The following is a 21182-nucleotide window of genomic DNA, read 5'->3' on the forward strand; positions in this document are numbered from 1 at the left end:
TTTTCAGGAACCCATTGATGAAATAACATAACTCTTACCAGAAAGCATGATAGTATTACATCATGATAGTATATGCTAGTATACATGATAGTATACATATACGTCACTCAGCCAGCACAATAATTTGCTACCAGCTGAATTTGACTGCATACAACATGGAAACAAGAATAGGCCTCCTTTTACTTTTGACTTTTGCAACATAGCTGCATAGCACAGTGTGCAAGCTCTCTTCCTAGCAACCATGCATTCATTTTATAAAGCCTGCTGGTTTCGGGGACATTCCTAGCATTCCAATTGCATATGTTTTCTTTTTACTATGCTACATATTGCAGCTGCCGTAAAAAAAAAAAAATATATATATATATATATATATATATATATATATATATATATATATATATGTAGTTTGCGTGCAGTATTCAGACAATTGGGTCCTACTATTTTTTCATAATATTGCACTTTGAACTTGACCCTCTTTCTTATGTATATGTCGCATTGCTGTTTGTTTTCCCTCTGCCGCTCAGTCAATGTGACGCAAAGTGCATTGCAGAGTATTGTGGGTCAGAAGAGCCCACAATCCATGCTGGTATGCATACTGCAAAATGTGACCAAATGTAGTTAACAAGGGATGTTTGGCATACTGCATGAATGTATGGTTTGTGCTATGTTTTCCAGGTTTTTTTCCCAGGTTGAACAGTACCAACTCACTTTTAACAGTTCACATCTGGCGCTAACAGTGTTTTCATTCCAGTGCTATCACTACCTTATCCCTATTACATACCAGTAAGCCTACTTTAAACATGTGACTTCTCTCATGATAAAAATCGGTAGACAGAGGTTAAGCGACCAGTTTTACTATATCCAGGCTTGGAAATGGGAGCCCCGACGGGGCCAAAGAGCAACCAACACAACCCATCTATAACCCTGTCAGTATCAATAAAATCATATATATATATATATATATATATATATATATATATATATCATGCTGGACAATTATTCTGGGGTGTTCTGGAGGAGCTTGGGTATTCCAAGTCATTCTTTACTTACCCATTCCAAACTTGGACCTGTGTTAGGGTTATACATGGAAACTAATATTAACATCACCATAGGACTGAAAGAGGATTGGAGGCTGTACTTTCAACTGAGATAAATGCAAAAGGGAATGATTCAGTCTTAGGGTTTGCTGTATGCGTCTGTGTTGAATGGAGTTCTGGTGTACAATAGTAGGAAGCTGCCATTTCTCATGACATTAAAAAAATATGGTTATCTGTTTAAACCCAGAACAAAACAAAAGGTCTTCTGTCTCACCATTTATCTTTTGTCTCGCTCTCCACCTCTAGGCCACCCGCACAGTCCCCTAAATAAGGTCAGCCTGACGTTGATTACCATCAGTACCTGTGTCATCGCCATTGTCTACGCCACACAGGATTCCTGCCCTCTCACTGTCAAGGTCACCCTCCATGTGCCCGAGCATTTTGTCGCGGATGGTAAGTGCAACGCATTCATTAGACCTTGGAAGAATGTTCAACTAAAGGGATTATTCTCGAAAAAAAATGTCAGTTTTAGTTTTGCTCACTTAGCCCAGTATGTGTGTCCCTAGTAGCACATCGTTTTTGCACTCGTATTTTAAACGGAAGTATTCAATGTGAAAATCCCAAAAGCTCTCACATTTCACAACCTGTCTGTCCAATCATGACCAAAAATGCTGCTCACTGACAAGAAACCCACTAAACTGAATGGAACTTGTTTAGAAAGACCTGGAATCAATCATCGCTTTTATAATACACCCAATTTTAGTAGGACATACTGTACCTGGTATTTCAGCCATGGGCAGTGTTGAGCTTTGCATTAGCTAAGAAAAGGATATAGATGTGTGAAGCATGTTATAAAAATAGCCACTATCCATCATGGTGCACCTTTGTTGTTGTTCCTTTTCCTTCCAAGCCATAATTAGATAGAGTTGTCCTTCAAGCAGCACAGTGCTGAGATGAGTGTCGAGGAGTTATAGTACACTATGTTACTGGAGTGGTGAAAAATATTATGTCATTTGCATCCTTTTTGTTCCCAGGAAGAACAGCTAATGGACCAGGGAAAAATCGGCATGCTTCCCCCGTTTCTATTTTACAAACGGCTTGCAGTTAAATCTCCACCCCTTCGAAACATGATTTGTTGTTTTCAATTGGAATGCTTTTTTGGTGTAAATGCCCCCCACTGCAAGACTGATAAAGTACCACAGCCGCACATCCATCCAACAAAAAGTAATTCATGTGCTGGAGCCAAAATAATATGGGCAAAAATCAGAACAATAATGCTCACTCACTGTAAGCTCGCTGAAAGTTTTTATTATCACAACAAACAACTGAATGACATTTTCAACCATCAGACTGATTGAAGAGCTGTGTGTTAAAAGAACACGTTTTTCCTCTTTGTTTTTGCACTGGGAGCTTTCAGTGTTCTGACTGTATTGCATTTGACTGGATTAGACTACTTACTTATTCTATTGTTTGCACTTGTTTAGTCAACATGACACAAATGCTCCATTCGACTAATGTGACATAATAACTCAGTTTCTTTATAATGCATGCCATATGAAGTAACAAGCTGTCTTACATGGCATACAAACAAGTCCTGTGCGCCAAAGTCAAAATATCATAGAGAAAAGTAGAATAAATATAATGTACACTAAAACAAAATGGAGTTGATAATTCCATCTGTCTGTTTACATGCTATATTGGGGACAGTAAACTAAATAGTTCAGAATGATCAAGTATGTAGCAGACATGGATGCCCAGGAAACCGCTAAGAGACGTGTACCGCTGAGTCCACTTAATATTCCTTGTTGGCTCAGGGTTAATTGTGTATCGTGTCCCTGGATTTGGCAAGATACCACCGTATAAACCTCACAGGGAGCTAGGAGAGGCCAAGATGGGACATTTGCAAGCAGTTAAGTGAAGTTAGAGGGAGTGAGGGAGCCCAGGCTATTGGACTAATGATTGCCATATCTCTGAAAAAGGTCTGCATTCACATATCACTTGATCAGGTGCTCTTGCTGCCTAGGCCTCATTTGTAGTCCACCCACACAACCGCAATCTGTGTGCACATTGGACACACAATACAAGTGGAACAAGACACAAAAAACTTCAACTTGTACAACATATTCTCTAACTTTTTAAAGTTAGAGAATATATTGGTATACATCATTTTGTTATACAACATTATGTCACTCGCTCTGAGCTGCCTTAGGGTCTATGTCCATGATCATCCTTCCTATTTACAAATAGTTTCAAGTCTTCTAATACGGATACAATGATTTTGCCAAACCTGTTATCTTTTCGCCTGCCCACTACTGACAGCAGGTCTTGAAAATGAGCGATTTCTGAGAATTAAACCAAAAAAATATGGAATTTTATAAGTCTGAAACAAGCTATCAATGACGAGTATGAGCAGTAAAGACAGTTAATATGAATTCAATTTGGAACATGAAAGCCTGACAGGGAAAAAAAGAAAAACAGGATAATAATATGAAAATGTTCTTGAATGAGTCCCGTTGAGTGTCCATTATGGTCAGTTGGTTCTTATGTCCTTAAAACACTGTCGTCAGTTTACAAGGTACATATCAATACAACAGGCCCGTCAGCATTCTGTGAAATCTAATATATAGTCCCTGTAGAATGGTTATTGATTCATTTTTTGTGACCTCATGATCTTTGCTACTACCACTAACGAAGCAGAATTCCCACTTTCACAAGAGTTCTCTTCAAAGTTTGGATGTTCCTTGAGCTGAGTTAACCCTTTGACCTGATGCTTAGTTTTGAACTTATAGCACAATATATAAAACACTACTACTTGGAGTTTGATGAAATTCGCATGGATATTCATTACTAAAAAAACAGACACCTGAAACAGTCCAGATGTGATACTACGCGGCTTAAGCCATTGCTCTGGCAGATATACAGCTGGCAGCAGGTGGGCATTCGGAATAAGCAAACAAACAAATCCAACACATAAACAAACACAACAAATCCAAATTAGCAAGGCAAGTGCAAATGAGTAAAACAGTTTGGCCAGGAGAGGAAGAGGAATGCAGAAAAGGGACTTTTATACTACAATATGTCTACAAAGCAACACTTATGACATGACATTCAATACATATAAACTATTTTACAGTATATATGCGGGGGAAACATATGTTAAACTTTAAAGTGTGTATGTTGTGAAAATATATTGTTATTGCAAGACTTTTCACTTCACAATTTGGCACTGATCCATTTTTCTTTTCTGCCGTGGCAGCAGTGCCCTGCAGTAGCTCTCATTACATAGAAACACTTAACTGTATAAACATACAGAAGTAATATGTTAAATACAGTCAACAAATGTTTCAGTATAGTAATATATAGTGAAAATAATAATATAAATCACAAAAAAATATAAATTAAATACAAATTAAACGTATTTAGTACTGAATTGAGACCAGACGAGAGAAAAGTGTAGGATTTATTAAGACATAATATGGAGTCATCTTCAACTCATAATGTATTTCAACTCCTATAACAAGTGATGACAACAAATAGGTTCATTACATGACAATACAAAAAAAGCATTAGATAAGGAAAATGATCAAATTATTAAAAGCATGTTGGTCAGTGTAAATGGTTGTTCTTTTGTTCTAATTGCTTGATAGAAAAATAGCTACTACTATATAGCCCAGTTTCTGTATCTATCAATGTCACCATGACATAGACGTTAAAGTGCTTTCATCCAAACTCTGCTCCCAAAATGGGGGTTAAACTTACAGAATAATTGGTCCCCTGTCTCCAACACTCAATCCTCTATATTCACTGTACAATTGCCAGCAGTCAGCGATGTTCTTTTTGCTCAGGAGGGGATTCTTTACAGGTTTTCATAGAAACAAACCCATCACCTAACAATTGCCTCCTCACAGTCAGTGTGTTTCCATGGCACAACTAGATTGGATTAAGACATATACCGAACTAGACACTCGAACGGACCGTGTCACTTGTCTGAGTATACATACGTGGCCTTTCAGGAATCGGATAAATGTCCGATGCATGGTTGTCTCCACTATGGTGGTACTATTTTTTTTAGGTCGTCTCCTTCCACTTCCTTGTGAAATCCTCAGCAGGGAAACTCCGATATGTGATGTCCGATCCCTGTATACATGCAGAGAGAATGCCGACAATTAACGAGTTATCTAGGTGTTCTTAACCGACTTCAATTGTCCGTTAATGTGCCAATTTGTGAGCGAAGTCGATCGGATAAAGGTGTGTACATGCATTTTACAAGTCCTGTTGAAGTCTTATTTGTTTATTTACCGATTATGAGTCTGCATGTAAACGCACTGACTGTGAACTGAAGCCCTGAGATTTTTTCCCACTCTCTCTACAAATGAGGGCTACTCACAGTTCTGTTCAGTTAACTGCAGTGTGTGCATGTGTGCATTTCAGCCTTTTTGATATTTTGATTCTTAATACTTTGTTTTCAAGAGGAACAACAACAACCATGGTTAAAGGATTCGTCAATATGTACCGATTGTATAATTTAAATGAGTATTGTGTATGCAGTAGCAAGAAAACATATTTTATAACAAAACATCTTGAACACTCCAACCAGTCTTTAAAAAAAAATAAAAAAATTGTATTTTAATTAGGCCAAACTGAAACAAAAGTATGTGTAGCTCTCATATTAATCCTTTGAATTTAATTGAACATATTTTTTTCGAACAAGTAGAGGAAAGAAAAATAAGCAACAATACAATACAATTATGAAACAAGTGGTGGTCATAATGACCATATTCACATACAGTATGATTTCACCATCTGGGATAAACACACTTCAACTTTTGCATCGGTCCTTACTGTAGCTACATTTCAATGGCTACAAGCAATTCAACATTTACATAAAGGCCGGCCTGTTATTTGTCCATGCATAATAGAGCCAGTCATTTATTTCAGTTGTCCAGGTAGTCAGAAAACAAAGGCTCTGTGTGTTGTTCAGGCTGACATGGCACAACGCATCCCTGTCAAATGAAAAGAAGCAGCTGGTGAGATGTGTGTGTAGGTGGAAACAGATGGGTGTGAATTATATAAAACACTATTATAACAACTAAATAGATAATACAGAAAAGAACATAGATGTGGCTTTATATAGTTTTGCTTTGACCGTTCCAAGTGCAAATCCATCTTCGTAGGGTATGTATTCTCTGAGTTGTGTATTATACTGCAGGGCATTGGCCTTGTAACTTTTCCTGTGACTCACATTTTGATTGCTGGCTATTGCCTAAGCGTATCAGTCTGCATTAATCCCTCTGCCTGAAGACCACTATCACAGGCGTTTACCTCATAAAACAGAAGTAATGCTTGTATACCGGTACCCTTTCTTTTATTTATTTTTTCTCAATTGCTATCTAACACAGACATGTACCACTTGGCCTATGGTGAAATGCTTCTGAATATTTGCCTTCAATGACCCAGCAGTATACTGCTCACACAAAATAGCTATAGAAGAGTCTTTGTTTTTTCACCATATAGAGCCGAGGGACAATCTCTGCACAGCTCCCCTTTGAAAGTAAACGTCATTGGCATCAATTAAGGATAATCTTGTTCTGTGATCAGAGTTTAATGATTGGTCTGGGAAGCAGTAAGAAAAGAAAGGTAGAAGTCAGCGTCAATGAGCACAGCATTTACCGACTAACTCATGCAACTCTTTCAGCCCCCTCAACTGCAATTACCTAGGATATCCCTTCAATACGCACATTGGCCGCGTTTCCCAGATGCGATCGTTCTTTGGGGCCAAAGAAGGGTCGAAAGAAGGGTTCGCCAAAGAAAGAAGGGTTCGCCAAAGAAGGAGCGTTAAGATACGGGTGTTTCCCAGATGGCTTCTTAAGTCCCTTCTTTGGAGAGCCGTAAGATGAAGCGAAAGAAGCATCGAAAGAAGTACTTTGGTGGGAGCTGTCCACCGCGGTCGTGCTGAAACTGAATAAATCGATGCCAGGCGAATCGATCACCCACCTCTTTATCAGCGCATAAGTCACACACAGCGCCCCGTGGTCTCCCCCACACAGGTGGAATTAGGCTACGCATGTAGGCTAACGTGTGTGTGGGTGCGGGTGTGTGTGGCAACAAGTGTATCAAAGTAGTAATCAAGCCCATTAGCGCATATATACCCCGTGGATATAGGCACACACATGTGATGTGAGAATGGAAGAAAGCGGCAGCAAAATAAACAAGCGGGCACCGTCGTTTACCGCGGAGGAGTTGGGCGTCTTAGTGGACGAGGTCTGGCAGCACCGGGCAGTTTTATTCGGGGGAACAAGGGGCAAAAAGAACATCACGGTGAAGAACCGTGTTAGGCAGGCCATAGCCGAAAATATGTCCCCCTCCAGCCCATGTGGCCTGCGTGACAGGCGTGCTGTGAGGAAGAAGTGGCAGGAGTTCCAGAACCAAACAAAAAGGAAGAGTGAGAAGGTTTCACTAATCAATCTCCCTTCGTTGCAGGTGATGCAGACGCAGTAAAGACAGCGCGGAGTAACCCCTCCCCCATATGGTTTCAATAAACTATTTTGGTTTCTTTTCAACCATGTATTGTGTGGATCATTTTGCATTGAAATGAGGGTGTCAAACCTAGCAACAAAAAGTCCCAGGCAATTTGTAATGTATCTAAGCGTAGGTTAATGACGTGTGCGTATTGTGCAACAGCAACAGCATTCCAGTGCCAGACTTTCAGGTAAAGCACCGGACAGTGCAGCAATAATCATAGTGTGCAGGACGTTACATGTAGCCTACATCTGCTGGTTCTGTTTATTTATTCCAGCCTTCAGGCCTGAGAGTTGATATGGGTGATGTGTGGTGGTTGTGGGTTTATGGTTTAGTGCTTGGTGACTGGTGGTGAAGAGGTAGGGGCTGCGGGTTGTTGGACCGGGCTGAAGGCAAAATTGCAGCGGGTTGCTCTGGATGTGTGGAGACACCAGAGAGATCAGCCGTTGGATCTCCGCACGGGGCAGCCGGTACTTTGCCTGGACGGCCCGGTCTGATAGCACGTCCAGTGGGGAGAAGTGCCGACGCACGTATGCATTTATGTAAACCGTCTGGCTTCGCGCACGGCGAGGCTGTTGGTTCGCAGCGAGAAGGTGTTGTATTGCAGCCATGGTTTCTCACACGCGCGGACTTTGGCAACGCCTTTAGCAGGTGGAGCCGCTCTGAATGAGGTTCAGCTGAGTTCAATTAAATCTGTTTCTTTGATATCTGTGAAATGCTGTTGTTGAAGGGTTGTTGATGATTTTTTTGTATGTGTAGTAGTACTATAAACTCACATGTGTGTGGAAAACGTAAACGTCTGATTCATTAAAACATTTTTTTTCTCTACTATTAGTCTATGTTTCTTGCGCCAGTGGTCCGCATTGAGCATTGTTTTATTATTTCGAAAAGTGGAGGAAATAAATTTCCCTGACGCGGCATGATCACTGACGATTTGGTCGCTAAGAAAGGTTGAAAGAGTGGGTCAGCTCCGTCTTTCAGTTCCATCTTAGTGAAAGTACTACTTTCGCTAAGAAGGAATCTGGGAAACGCATTCTTCTTTCACAGCGTTCTTAAGTGCGCTCCAAAGAAGAACTCTGCCCAAAGAGGCTCTTTGGGATTCTGGGAAACGCGGCCATTATAGATCTTCATTTTGTCCATTTAAATTCAGAGGAATCAAAATTACAGTAAGACAAAATAGTTGTAGTAATAGAGCCAAGAAAGGAGCTTTTAAGAATACCCAGCAATCAAACCTTTTTATTTTAATTTTTTTTTCAAGCTAACCTGTTTTGTGTCTGTCTTCTTTTTTTTGCAGGAAGTAGTTTTGTGGTGAGCATGGGCAGTTTCCTGGATGTTTCTAATTGGCTAAACCCAGCCAAGCTAACTCTCTACTATCAGACCAATTCGTCCACACAGTGGGTCCGAGACTACTGTGGCCAGAGGTCTACGGAACCCTGTGAGCAGATCTGTGATCAGGACACAGGTGGGTTCATGCAAAACCACATGACACACGTAACACATTAGAACACAATGTACACAGTTCTTAGTGGAGGATTTTTCTCTCCCTGTACTTTGTCCAATTTAAACATGCAATTGAGTGGTGGAAAAGGGTACATATGAACATATAGGCCACATAATAGTAAGCTCTCAAAGGGCACATCGTTATTACAGCTATGCTGTTTGACTGGTGCACACGACATCTTGAATGTGATGATGCATTGTATAGGTCATGAAAGCCCCATGGACCATTAAAGAAACCATGACATTGAGTCAACATGGAATTCTTTTCACCAGTTAGAAATATCATTTGAAGACATAGTTCAAGCCATGGTGAGTAGTATGTTGGAATTCAGAGTAAACGCAGGAATTTGTCCTTCTTTTTGTGTTGTGAAAATTGCTATGGCAGCAATTACTAGAAGGAGGAGGAAGGAAGGACGGCTCTCTGTGCTTCAGGGTTACCTTTTTTCTCATTTTTTTTCACCTTTTATAAATGTGTTTCAGTGTTTCTGATCTGAAAAAAGGAGAAACAAATCCTTTTATCCTTTTTATAGGCCAAATAAAGATCCTGACACTTTTATGGTAAGTCATGTTAAACGCAATGCAACAATGAGCCATCCGTATTGAATTTGGTAAATGAGGGCCCTGTCACACCTGCAATACACCGATGATACAATCATCCAACAGGTTTGTCAGGTAATTGTTGATGTGGCTGATGATGTAGAGGTCTAAGAAACCCAGTGTCACAGCCTTGCAACACACAATAACCATAATACAAGTAAAATGGGTTTAAGAGAGGGTGCAGAAGATATATGCTTACAAATTAAACAATAGGATTCATTCATTGGCTGAGTTGCCAGTCAAGAGTTCACACTAGGAGAGGCTGTCCCTGTGTCATGTTTTTTCATGCTATTAATAATTAAAGCCTATCTCCAGAGAAGCATCACCTCTATTCCACTCTTTGAAAAAAAAATTTAAATGAGGGATAGAGTTTAATAAAAGCCTTGCCAGTTCCCCTGGTCCAGTCAGGTGGCAGCTCCCATGTCAGAAAGACACGCTCAATATGAAGATGACATGGTAGGCTTAGCTCCTTTTAAGCATTAAACAGAAAAGCAGAATAAGACAACTTAGTCAAGACTGTACTTTATGTTTATAATGTTTATGAAAAACATGAATGATTGTGTGTTCAGCGATAATGTTGAATTTGAAACTCTTTTCTGAGGGTTGTGTTGTAAGAAGCCAAGCCGATGTATGTACACAATGAGCATATACAAGTTGTGCAGCTATTCGTGCTGACATTTTAAAAACAATACTAACAAAAAGCCGGGGGATGCGGCGTGATATGTATCTTCCCCTTGAGTGGCTTAGCCCCCTTGCATATTCCGGTGCCAACTAGATAAAGTCTAAGCTCATTAGAATGGATTACATCTGTAATGTATGTGAAATTTATGTCACCCTGGTCAAGGGCAAGTTGAGGGGCTGATGCATAATGTATTAGTGCTCCAGACCCTCGACTCAACGATGCCAACGATGGAGTTGGCTCTTACGTGTTTATGGATTCTTAATGTGTCCGTGAACCTGTGCATATGCTTGCACCCATCACTGGCCGTTCATACGTTGTAAGAGCAGCAATATACTGTAAATCAATGCAAGACTCGTTTACTCATCCAGAACTTAGTAAAATCCTGTCTCCTGTTCTCTTTCCATTCTTTTCTCTTTTCATCGTGGCCCTTTTGAGAAGCACCATTATTTGATCAGCAATTGCCCTCAAGTATTTTGTTTCTCCTCAGGGCAACCGTATGCACCCAGCAGGAAAAAAAATAAGGATGTTCTTCAAAGGAGCTTTTTCTATTACCATCACTGTCCTGCAATGCATTATGCATGCATTACAGCCACGCACAATAGCACTCAACAGTAATATACACACACACTGAAGGAGACAAGGCACTTGAAACTAACTCTTTCATCCAGGCTCATTTATTGCAGTTCCTACAATAGGGTGAACCACTGGCGGGAAGATGTTTGGGGTCAATTGCATTTGGAAGAAAAGTTTGGTATTGGTTGCACATTCTGTGTTAGCGGATCCAAGTGTCACAAGTGGACACACAGAAAGTGTGTTAAAGTTTAAGTGGTTTATTGAGAGTAGAAAATTAATGGCAAGGGGTGGCATGGTTATGGCTAGCAGGAATGACAGACAGACAGACAGACAGACAGACAGACAGACAGACAGACAGACAGACAGACAGGCAGACAGACAGGCAGGCAGGCAGGCAGTAGAAAGCAAATGCATCAGTCAAATATAAACAAGTACAAGGATTTTTCTTTCTCCACAATATGTTTATTGTCTTTGTATTTTTTTACAACACAATGTAAACCATATATAATAAAACATATATAAAGAAATAAAAAAATATTAAAAGAAAAGTAAAATGTATCTTACGTTCTCATCCGTCATGACAGCCATGTATGGCTCCCAGAGCTCAACAAAGTCCCTCCTCTTGCCCTTATAGCAAAATATGTCAGTCTTTCCAGTCCAATACAGATCGACAGTTCTTTAATCCACATTGCCAGTGTTGGAGGATCCACATTTTTCCAACAAAGTGCAATGGCTCTCCTTGCTTGAAGGAGTCGAAAGTAAAGTAGTCTGGTCTTGTTTGACGCATGTGAAAAGTATTTTGGGTACACTCCAAGCACACAGCACAAGGAATAGTTATCACAATACACAGTTTAAGAGGAAGGCTACCACAGTGGTACAGGCAGCGATCTGGAAGTGATTGGGAGAAAGCTGGAGTTAATGTACTGCTGTTTGATCAGCTGATAGGAGGCAGGAGTGCAGGTGATCAGGATCCAAGCAGAGCAGGAATGACATACACACACACACACACACACACACACACACACACACACCCACAAACACACACACACACACACCCACAAACACACACACACACACACACACACACACACACACACACACACACACACAGATGCATGCTGCATGCTGCAGTTCTGCCCACAACAGTAAGCAATGTCAAAGAATGTTTATTTTTTTCCTACTGACAAGTGGCAGGAAAATGCCTGTTGGGCAAGACTTCTTTTAACCATGTGAGAGCTTATTTGCAAACGGCCCCACAGAGTAATCATTAGTGGCATTAACAAGTAATTTCTACTGTCAATTTAATCATCTAAACATTAATGAGGAGACATATGTTTTTTTTTTCACTCCATACCTGAAATCCAGCCATTCACATCCATCAGTTTACCCCAGACATATACACACATACACCAAACATCCCACTTGTTGGTTCTTTGTGGTTCTGCTTTGTGATCACTAGCAGGTATTGTTTCACCAAGTTCTCTAACATCTCCTCTATCGTGTGCCTCTTATCATCCTGCTTCAATGTCACGCCGGGTGACTGTCACTGTTGACCACCCGTCATTGCCTGTTCTATTTCCTGATAGCTGCATGGGATCTTGCTGACTGTAATGGGACCCAGGCCTTTGCAACAACTGATAATTGAATACAATGTCCCTGCAAATGGGTTGAAATTACAATGAACCCATAAATGTAATGCACTTATTTGTTACATACAATAACATTATGACTATAAAACAGTTGGATATACAGTATATATATATATATATATATATATATATATATATATATATATATACATTTGTTTTAAAATAATTATAAATACTAATCTCATAAAGTTATACACCCTACGAAGGAGGATAATATTTCCACCAGCACTTTTCCATCTATCATCATAACTTACCTCATAAAGACCTGTGACCCTCCTGAGCTGCTTTTGTTTTCCACATTTTAAATGATGAATCCCTGACTCCTCTAGCCTCGCCTATAATTGCAACTGAAACTGCTTGAGTGTTAAGTACAGCCCTGGTTAATACTTCCATTCAATACATAATAGTTAATGTGTGTGCACCCACAAGCACCCGCATTCGTCTTTGAATAAACACATAGTTGAATCTGCCAATGTTGCCCAAGGTCTTTGCGCATAATATCTTCTCCTTGTTATTATATAACTAGTGTAAATTGGCATCAGGACAACAATAACTCTTTTCTGTCCTCACACCACAAACCTTGAAATGTGAAAATCATCCACGCGACCACAGTGAGATACTAGAAGCCATTATAATGAAACAGGTCATTTGTAACGTGAGGGGGGGTTTCATAGGTGGAAGAGTGAAAAGAAATGATGTGTGGCCTCAAGTGATTGCCCCATTGTTGGCTCTTAATTTAGAACAGAGGGACTTTGAACGTAAGGAAGCAAAGGAGAATGAGGACACAATGCCATGGTCAATCTTATATTTGGTATATTTATAGTATACTGAACGGTACTATCCCCATGTGCAATGTCAGGTTGTGGGTCTGTGTAGAAGCCTGGCTGGAATGTAACAGGAAAGGGACTGGGTGAGCAGTTTGATAATTGTTGCCACCAAATGGCCATTTTCCAATCGCAGGTTATTAGCTTTAAATTAGGCCAACGACATGTTCTGGTCAGCCGACCATAACTTTGGCACCACTGAAAAGGCATGCACGCCAAAGTCAGAATCTAAGGCTGCTTGACAACTTCCAGAGAGTGTAGGCTATTTTAAACCCTATAAAGTATTGCTTGTCATACTGTAGCTTTACAATTATTATACATAATTGTGATGTTAAATTTGATGTTTGTGTTATGTTTAGTCTAGGGCTGCAACTAACGATTATTTTGATAATCGATTAATCTGTCGATTATTTTCTCGATTAATCGATTATTAATCGATTTGTGTTTTGGTCCGTAAAATGTCAGAAAATGGTGATGATGTATTGTATTGTCCAAAACACACAGATATTTCAGTTTACTGTCATAATAGGATTAAAGAAACCAGAAAATATTCACATTTCAGAAGCTGAAATCAGAGAATTTGGACATTTTTTATTCAAAAATTACTCAAAACGATTAATCGATTATCAAAATAGTTGGCAATTATTTTAATAATCGATTAATAATCGATTCATCGATTAATCGTTGCAGCTCTAGTTTAGTCAGAAGCTCAAAACTTCTGAAAACAGCAATGAAAGCCATAAATGGTATCCCACAATGGAAAGCTTCTCATAGGCTCGACTTTGTTCTCAGTTTCCGCACCTTTTTCAAAGACAAAGTAGTGCAGGAGACTGGGTAGTTAATATCCAACGAGACAACTTAATCGTAGCGTATCACTCAGGAGTCTGCAACCGACACTTTTAGAGTATAGATCTGATGGAGACTCCCATCTACTGCCGGATGTGGAGGACTGAAACATGGCTGCAATTTCAGTTGATGGACTTTACCTCGCCTGCCCCATGGCACAGGGTGGGCCACAGTAAAGAGCAGCTAAATACAGACTCAACCCAACATGAGGATTCACCCTATCGATGTAGATCATCCAGATCAAGACTACAGGATGTCTATCTATCTATCTATCTATCTATCTATCTATCTATCTATCTATCTATCTATCTATCTATCTATCTATCTATCTATCTATCTATCTATCTATCTATCTATCTATCTATCTATCTATCTATCTATCTATCTATCTATCTATCTATCTATCTATCTATCTATCTATCTATCTATATCTGTCTGTCTGTCTGTCTGTCTGTCTGTCTGTATATATATATATATATATATATATATATATATATATATATATATATATATATAATCATTATGTGCGACTAATAAAGTCATAAACACTAATCTCAGACTGTTCTTGGTTAAATGACGCTTGGCTTCAACTGGTAGCTCTCTATTGGCACTTGTGGGAAAGACAAGGGCATACAAGAAGATATTGCCAGCCTGTGCTTTACCAAAGATGGGGCTACAAGGGTGATATATCCAAAGTACAGATTAGTGGAGCAGAGGAGTTTGACTGGGTTGGCTGTTGTATAATTCTTAGGTTTATTTGTAAAGTGTATTAACTGCACTGCAGAACGGAGTGTCTGCTAACAGTGACAAAGAGTGTGATGACTATCTCATACACATTAGTCCAGGGCGTGTTGCATTTGCATTGGTATTCACTTAGATGCTTGTCTAATGTATGAACTAGCTTTATCCCCACTGCCCTGCATTATTATAGATTACTGTATGATGAACAGGTCTTAGGCAACATATTTGGTCCAATCAGTGGCTCATCTCACTGCCTCATCACTTCCTTGCAGTTCTCATGCTGTATAATGCTATATATAATTTGGACATACAACTTGCCTTCAACAGTCAAATGAATCAAAAACCATGAACATGATTTCATCTTCATCATTTATTATGACATTGGTATACAGACTGACTTTTTCCCCAGCATCCCCAACTGTGATTGACTTCAAGCGTCCCTGTTGGAAACGTTCAATTTGCACTACCAATCTTAAATCATCTGATCTATTAACGGAGAATGAGGTGATAGGACTAGCTCAAACAACATAGTTCAGTGGCGAGATTGGTTTCAGATAAGCAAGAGCAGAAAAGATAGAATCTTCTTTTTTAATGTTGAAATACAAATTTGCATGAAAACAATGATGTGGTCTAACCAGCCCTTGTTATGGGGACTTTGTTTTGATGAATGACTTGCTGTTTTTACTTTTAGTTTGTGTATGCATTTTTGATCAGCTCTTTGAAACACATTCAAACTAGTGAAACTTGAGCTATACAAATAAAGGTTATTATTATCATCATCATCATTATCATCATTATCATCATCTTAGCAATTATGCAAAATTAATACAATTTGATTCATCAAGTGGACTTATATATAATATGTATATATATATATTTTTTTTTTTAATATAGAAAAGCACATATAAATGAAAATATAGCTTGTGAAAAATAGAATAATCAAGGAGCCACTGCATCAGACACTGGACCCATGCTCATAAAATAGCAGATGGATGGCCCTGATATTTCTTATGACTCCCTACAATCCCAAGTTAACAGCCAAATGCACAATGTAATTGTAAAACAGAGTCAAGTTGCCATAGTGCATTTACAGCACTGTGAAGTTCAAGTTTAATGACCACACACAATAACAACGCCCCCATCCTTTCCTTGTCTGGTGTTTTCACTGTTGGCTTTATCTTTTTTAAGAAGCTGCTTTTTATTTTCATCATGTACTTGTATTATCTTTATTCATACAACTCTTCCTCACACGTCGTGGTTCACTCACCTTTTGACTTTTGCCAACGTGATTTTTAATGTTTTAATTTCTTCTACTTAAACCGAATTATTCCTCGTAGTGTGCCTGAAGCACTGTATCTGAACCCGGTCTTTAGAGACAGAGAATCTGACACACACAACTGATTCTCACAAGATGTCTAAAGGTCAGTTAATCCAGTGGAATTTGTTATCAGCCAGACATATCTCAATCTGTTAATTGCTTGATCCCCCCCCCCCCCCCACCCTTAAATGCATTTGCATAAAGAAAAATAGCTGCTTTTCACAGATTACTTGCAAGGTGTGATTTCTGGTGCATCTCATTTAAGACAATGTGGAAGCGACTTTGAACCTGTCCCTCTGTGTCCTCCAGGCCTGTGCACACATTTGGCTTTACAATATGTGCATCTAGACTGCTTTGTTTACTTATGGATTAGCTGGATATCTACATCAGTTATCACTTAATTCAAGTGTGTCCTTTCTGCCATTGAATGCAAGTTCTAATCCATTATGTTAATTACATTGTGTGGACACTCTTCACTTCTAAATGAGAATCAGCAAAGTTGCTTAGTAAAAGAAAAAATAATTGTTGCTATTCCTGATTTTGTTCTGGTATCTATGCATAATCTGGATAGGATATGATCATTATTTACACAGATCCATAAATCATAAACTGCATTGTATGAAATAATGCAAGGTATGGTCAGGAATTGGCATAACAATGTTGTTTTGATATTGGCATCCAAAAGATTGAGTAATAACTCCTAAGTGCAAGGAAGCAATGGAATGCAATACATGACAGTGACAAGTGTAGCATTCAGCTCTGTCCACAAAGAAACACTGTGTGGTAATTCAGGTATTGATTAGCTTGCTGTTTGGTTTGTTAGAAATCCCCCCCAAAAATGATGTCGGCCGTGTCCTATTAGATGTTACTATTTGATGCAAGCACAAGGCGATTATAGCAGTTGTCAGCAGCAGGCACTTAGTGGTGCTTGTGGACGCAGCCTGCTCCCATCTTTCCTCTCCAATTAATCAGAGTCGCAGTCAGGCATTTGTTTTACCAGTAAATCAGAGTTTGCTATTTAAATCTTTTTTTTTTTTTTTACATTGCATACGTAAGAAAGATATTTGAAGTCAGTACACTAACGGACCACTAATGAAAAAATGCCAATTCCAACATCTGGCAGACTGGAAAAGGGGAAAGAAAATGGCCCCCCAAAAAATAGGGATTTAAATTCCCTCCAAGCATACCTCTCGGCATGTAAAGGGAAGCATGTGACCTGACTGCACATGTGCACAATGGATGTTATTAAGCAGTGCCTCTGGCTTTCAGGGAGAATTAAATATAACTAGGTTAACTGTGGTAATGTGAAAAAAAGTAGCGGTGGAAAATAGAGCTGTGTGGGTGTGCGTATGCATGTACAGGTAATGCATTTGGGTGTGTTTGCAGCATGGAGAGGATTTGTGTGTCTGGGAGTATGAAAACAAAGAAGACTGTCCTCCCAAAAGGAACAACAGCATCTGTCATTTCAGCAAGCGGAGACAAAAACAACATATGTCTCTGTTCATAGGACAAAGCCCTCTTGTGGCCATAGTAATTATGACTTGTCTCTGTCTGGACGTGAAAGTGGAGGTAGTGGATTGGTCAAGGCATACACAAGGGGCTGCTGTTTGTTTCCTATTAAAAACTGACAGTCACATGAGTGGGTTCCCTTTCTTCATGTTCATTCCCTATCCGTAATAAAATTGTTATTATTGAAACCTTGAGGACAAAGATTCCCTCACCTTAACAAGGTAGTTACTTTTACCCAAACCATGCTCTCTCTCTCAAAAGCGATTTTAAAGTTTCAAAGTGTGATTTGTAACTGCTTTGGAAGTTACTGACACAGTGTTACCTTGCTGATGGGGACAATGATCTCTTGCATGGGTTAACTATTGTTACTATTAGTTTTTAGTCGTCTCAATCTCCCAGAGAGGTGCTGTAAAGGGCAGAAAGAAAATAAACATTATCTGACGACGCGATGAAAATGAATTCTCGTCAAGGCTGCGAATATTGTACCACAATCCCTCTCTGCTCCTCATTCATCTTTTATTTCGAAATGGCTGTTTGAATTATGTTGTTTACTCGCATCCGCGTTTCAGAGTGAAGCCATTTTGAGACGTCTGACTCTTCATTTCACAAGGGCACATGAAATAGCCACAAGCAAAATAAAAAAAATATATGTGTTTGTCGCTCTTCTGTGACTGAATCATAGCGGTGCATCTCTCCATTAGTGAGTCTAAAGCCCTTAAACTCAAACGGTAAATAATTAAACACTGGGTGATAAAATGTGAATGATGTTGCCTGTGTGGGCATTACACATTTGTTTCCAGTGTTATGCCTCCATATAGGTCAACGGAGAACGAAGTCAGGAGCATTTATTTTGGGAACCCCTGCTAATAGAAAAGTTGGTGAAGCTATCAATGACTTCATGATTTCACAAGGGCATCCATCCACTTAAAAGGGCATCATACATGCAGTGTTTTCTGAATATTTTATCAACCATGCATGGCACTTTAAAGCAAGTATGTCTGTATGAGCTGATTCACCCACATACAATACATTAAAGACGCATTCTTCGGTTTATTTGATATTGTCTGAGTTTCAGTGACCCAAAAGTACAGCGTGTGTGTTTATTATTATGTTCTCCACAGTATCTAGTATTCTGTTAAATGGGCATTGCATAACAAACGTAATGTAACTCCGCAGAGAAAAGGAATTTACATTTTGGCTGGTTCAATTCTGTTTTTCTTTATTTTCTTTTGAGGATCACTGTTCACATAACATACTTTTTGTTATGGTGTTCAAATGTAATACTGTATTGAGAATAATTCAAACTTATAGGGATACACTGATTCCAGAATACCAGAATGTGTTTGTGTGCATATAAGCAAATGTATTTGTCACCGTTTCCTTAATTGAATGGCAACCTCAGAGCTCTGTTGTTAAGCCTAAATACATGACAAATTGTATGCAGTCATGAAGCGTTATTTAACAGTTACTTATATGGTAATCAATGGAGCTTATGTCCATGGTGTTCTGGGACAAAAGATCAATCGGGGGAGGGAAAAAAAACATCCAACTTCAGAGAGAACGAGGGAATAATTGCTAATAAGTTTCAGGAAATATTTCAGGAAATAGTCCCGCTAATGACACTGGTGTCACTGTAATTGCACTCTGGTTGTGTTAGCTGAAGGGAATTAGTTGGGAAATGAGGTGGCATGGCGACTGTGTATTTGATATGTCCCTAATGAATGAGCACACCAGGGTCACTTACATGGTAATTTATTCCTCCATCCACTGGGGATAAAGTCAATATCAGCCACTGTGCCCCTTCTTGTTTTCTGTCTGTCACAGGAGAATGCAGCTGCCATGAGGGTTACTCCCCCGATCCTGTCCATAAACACCTCTGTGTGCGCAGTGACTGGGGTCGAAACGAAGGGTAAGTCCCATATTCTCTATACATCCATATTTGGGAAATTCACTTAAAGTCCTTAAATGGCCTTACAGCTGGTTTCTTGGTCCCTACTCTTGGTCCCTACTACAAATATGTTAGCTTTGTGTTCTGTGTTGGATTAGCTACTGTACGTTTCTGGAGCAAGTTTCAATGTGATCATGAGTGTATTAAAATGAATGGAAACCAAAGTATAAATCAAACTAATAGCTTATTGCATGCTTTACAAATAGAAATGCTCACCAGTATAATTTAAAATCCAAGCAATTTGTAGTTAGTAGGCCAACACATGCAAATGTGTGCAGTCTTTAGGCTTAAATAAGTAGACTTTGAGGAGCTAATTGGAGATACAGGTAGAAAGATGAAGTAGAAGGTAAGTCACAGCATACCTTAAAACTAAAGAGCAGGGGAGGGCAGGGAGTAAAAGATTGAGAGAAAAAATTGACAAGATAAAGGAGAGCAGAAAAAAAGAGAAACTTACTAGAAATAAGCATGATACAAAACACATCATGTAATAGTGACAATGGAAGTTGTACATGACCATGTTGTAATTTTCTAATATATTTTTTTTCATATATCTCTTTCTGACTTGGTGTTCCCTCCTTTCTGTCCTCAAGTCCGTGGCCATACGCTAACTTGGAGAAAGGCTATGACCTAGTTACAGGAGAGCAGGCCCCAGAGAGGATCTTCAGGTGAGTCCAGCACTTATGGTGCATTTCCCTTGTGCATGACTTCTGCTGGCCATCTGTGTCTCTGGACACACAGTGAAATGATGCTGGTGTTTTGGCGTGCGTGTGTGTGTGTGCATGCTTGCGTGTGGGTGTGTGTGTGGGTGTGGGTGTGTGTGTGCGTGTTCATGTGTGTGTATGTGTGTGACGGAGCATACAAATAGGCATCCGGCAGATACCCAGAGACACAGTTGGATGAACACACAATACAGGGAGTGTTAGAGTGAAGTCTTACCCATGGGTTCTTATGTGGAGAAATAGCCAAAGGGGCAGTCCTGGATGGACTCCTTTGGAAATGCTTTTACTGCCATTCTTGTTCCGCTTCTCATTCTTGATGGGGTCATTGTGTCTGGCATTTGCTATAGGCTCAACGGACCCACTCAGTGTCACCCAGCTGCTCTTTTAAAAGTTTTCAGAAAACCATCCTATTTTTGGCATTTTTTCTTTCTATTAAATAGACCAAATTAACCTGACCAAGTGCAGTACCTGCTGCTTTTTAGATAAAGGTTTGTTTTAATATACAAACAAAACATTTTATATATCAGGCTGTGTACTGCGATTGTTCACATACTGTATATACCCCTTGATGGAGACTATTCATGAACAGTTGGTTCGGGAGCAATAGCATTAGCGCTTTGAGTGTATCTATGTCACAAGTAATCATTTGAATCAATTATACAGTAGGCCTACTGATAGAAATGATAATTGTGAAACATAATTTTAAGCTAAATAGTGGTT

General features: G+C 39.4%; 1 protein-coding gene across 1 annotated transcript in view; it reads left to right on the forward strand.

The window, feature by feature from the left end:
* The window catches only part of astn2 (astrotactin 2), a gene marked incomplete at its 5' end in the record, with an annotated part of 278723 nt that overhangs the window by 138124 nt on the left and 119417 nt on the right, over nucleotides 1-21182 (forward strand). Inside the window, 4 exons of the mRNA XM_080046601.1 lie at nucleotides 1344-1490; nucleotides 8851-9018; nucleotides 19620-19704; nucleotides 20334-20408. Of these exons, the coding sequence (XP_079902727.1) occupies nucleotides 1344-1490; nucleotides 8851-9018; nucleotides 19620-19704; nucleotides 20334-20408 (475 nt within the window). The remainder of the gene's footprint in view (nucleotides 1-1343; nucleotides 1491-8850; nucleotides 9019-19619; nucleotides 19705-20333; nucleotides 20409-21182) is intronic.

Source organism: Ammodytes marinus (genome assembly GCF_949987685.1).
Source record: "Ammodytes marinus genome assembly, chromosome: 18".
NCBI lineage: Eukaryota > Metazoa > Chordata > Actinopteri > Uranoscopiformes > Ammodytidae > Ammodytes > Ammodytes marinus.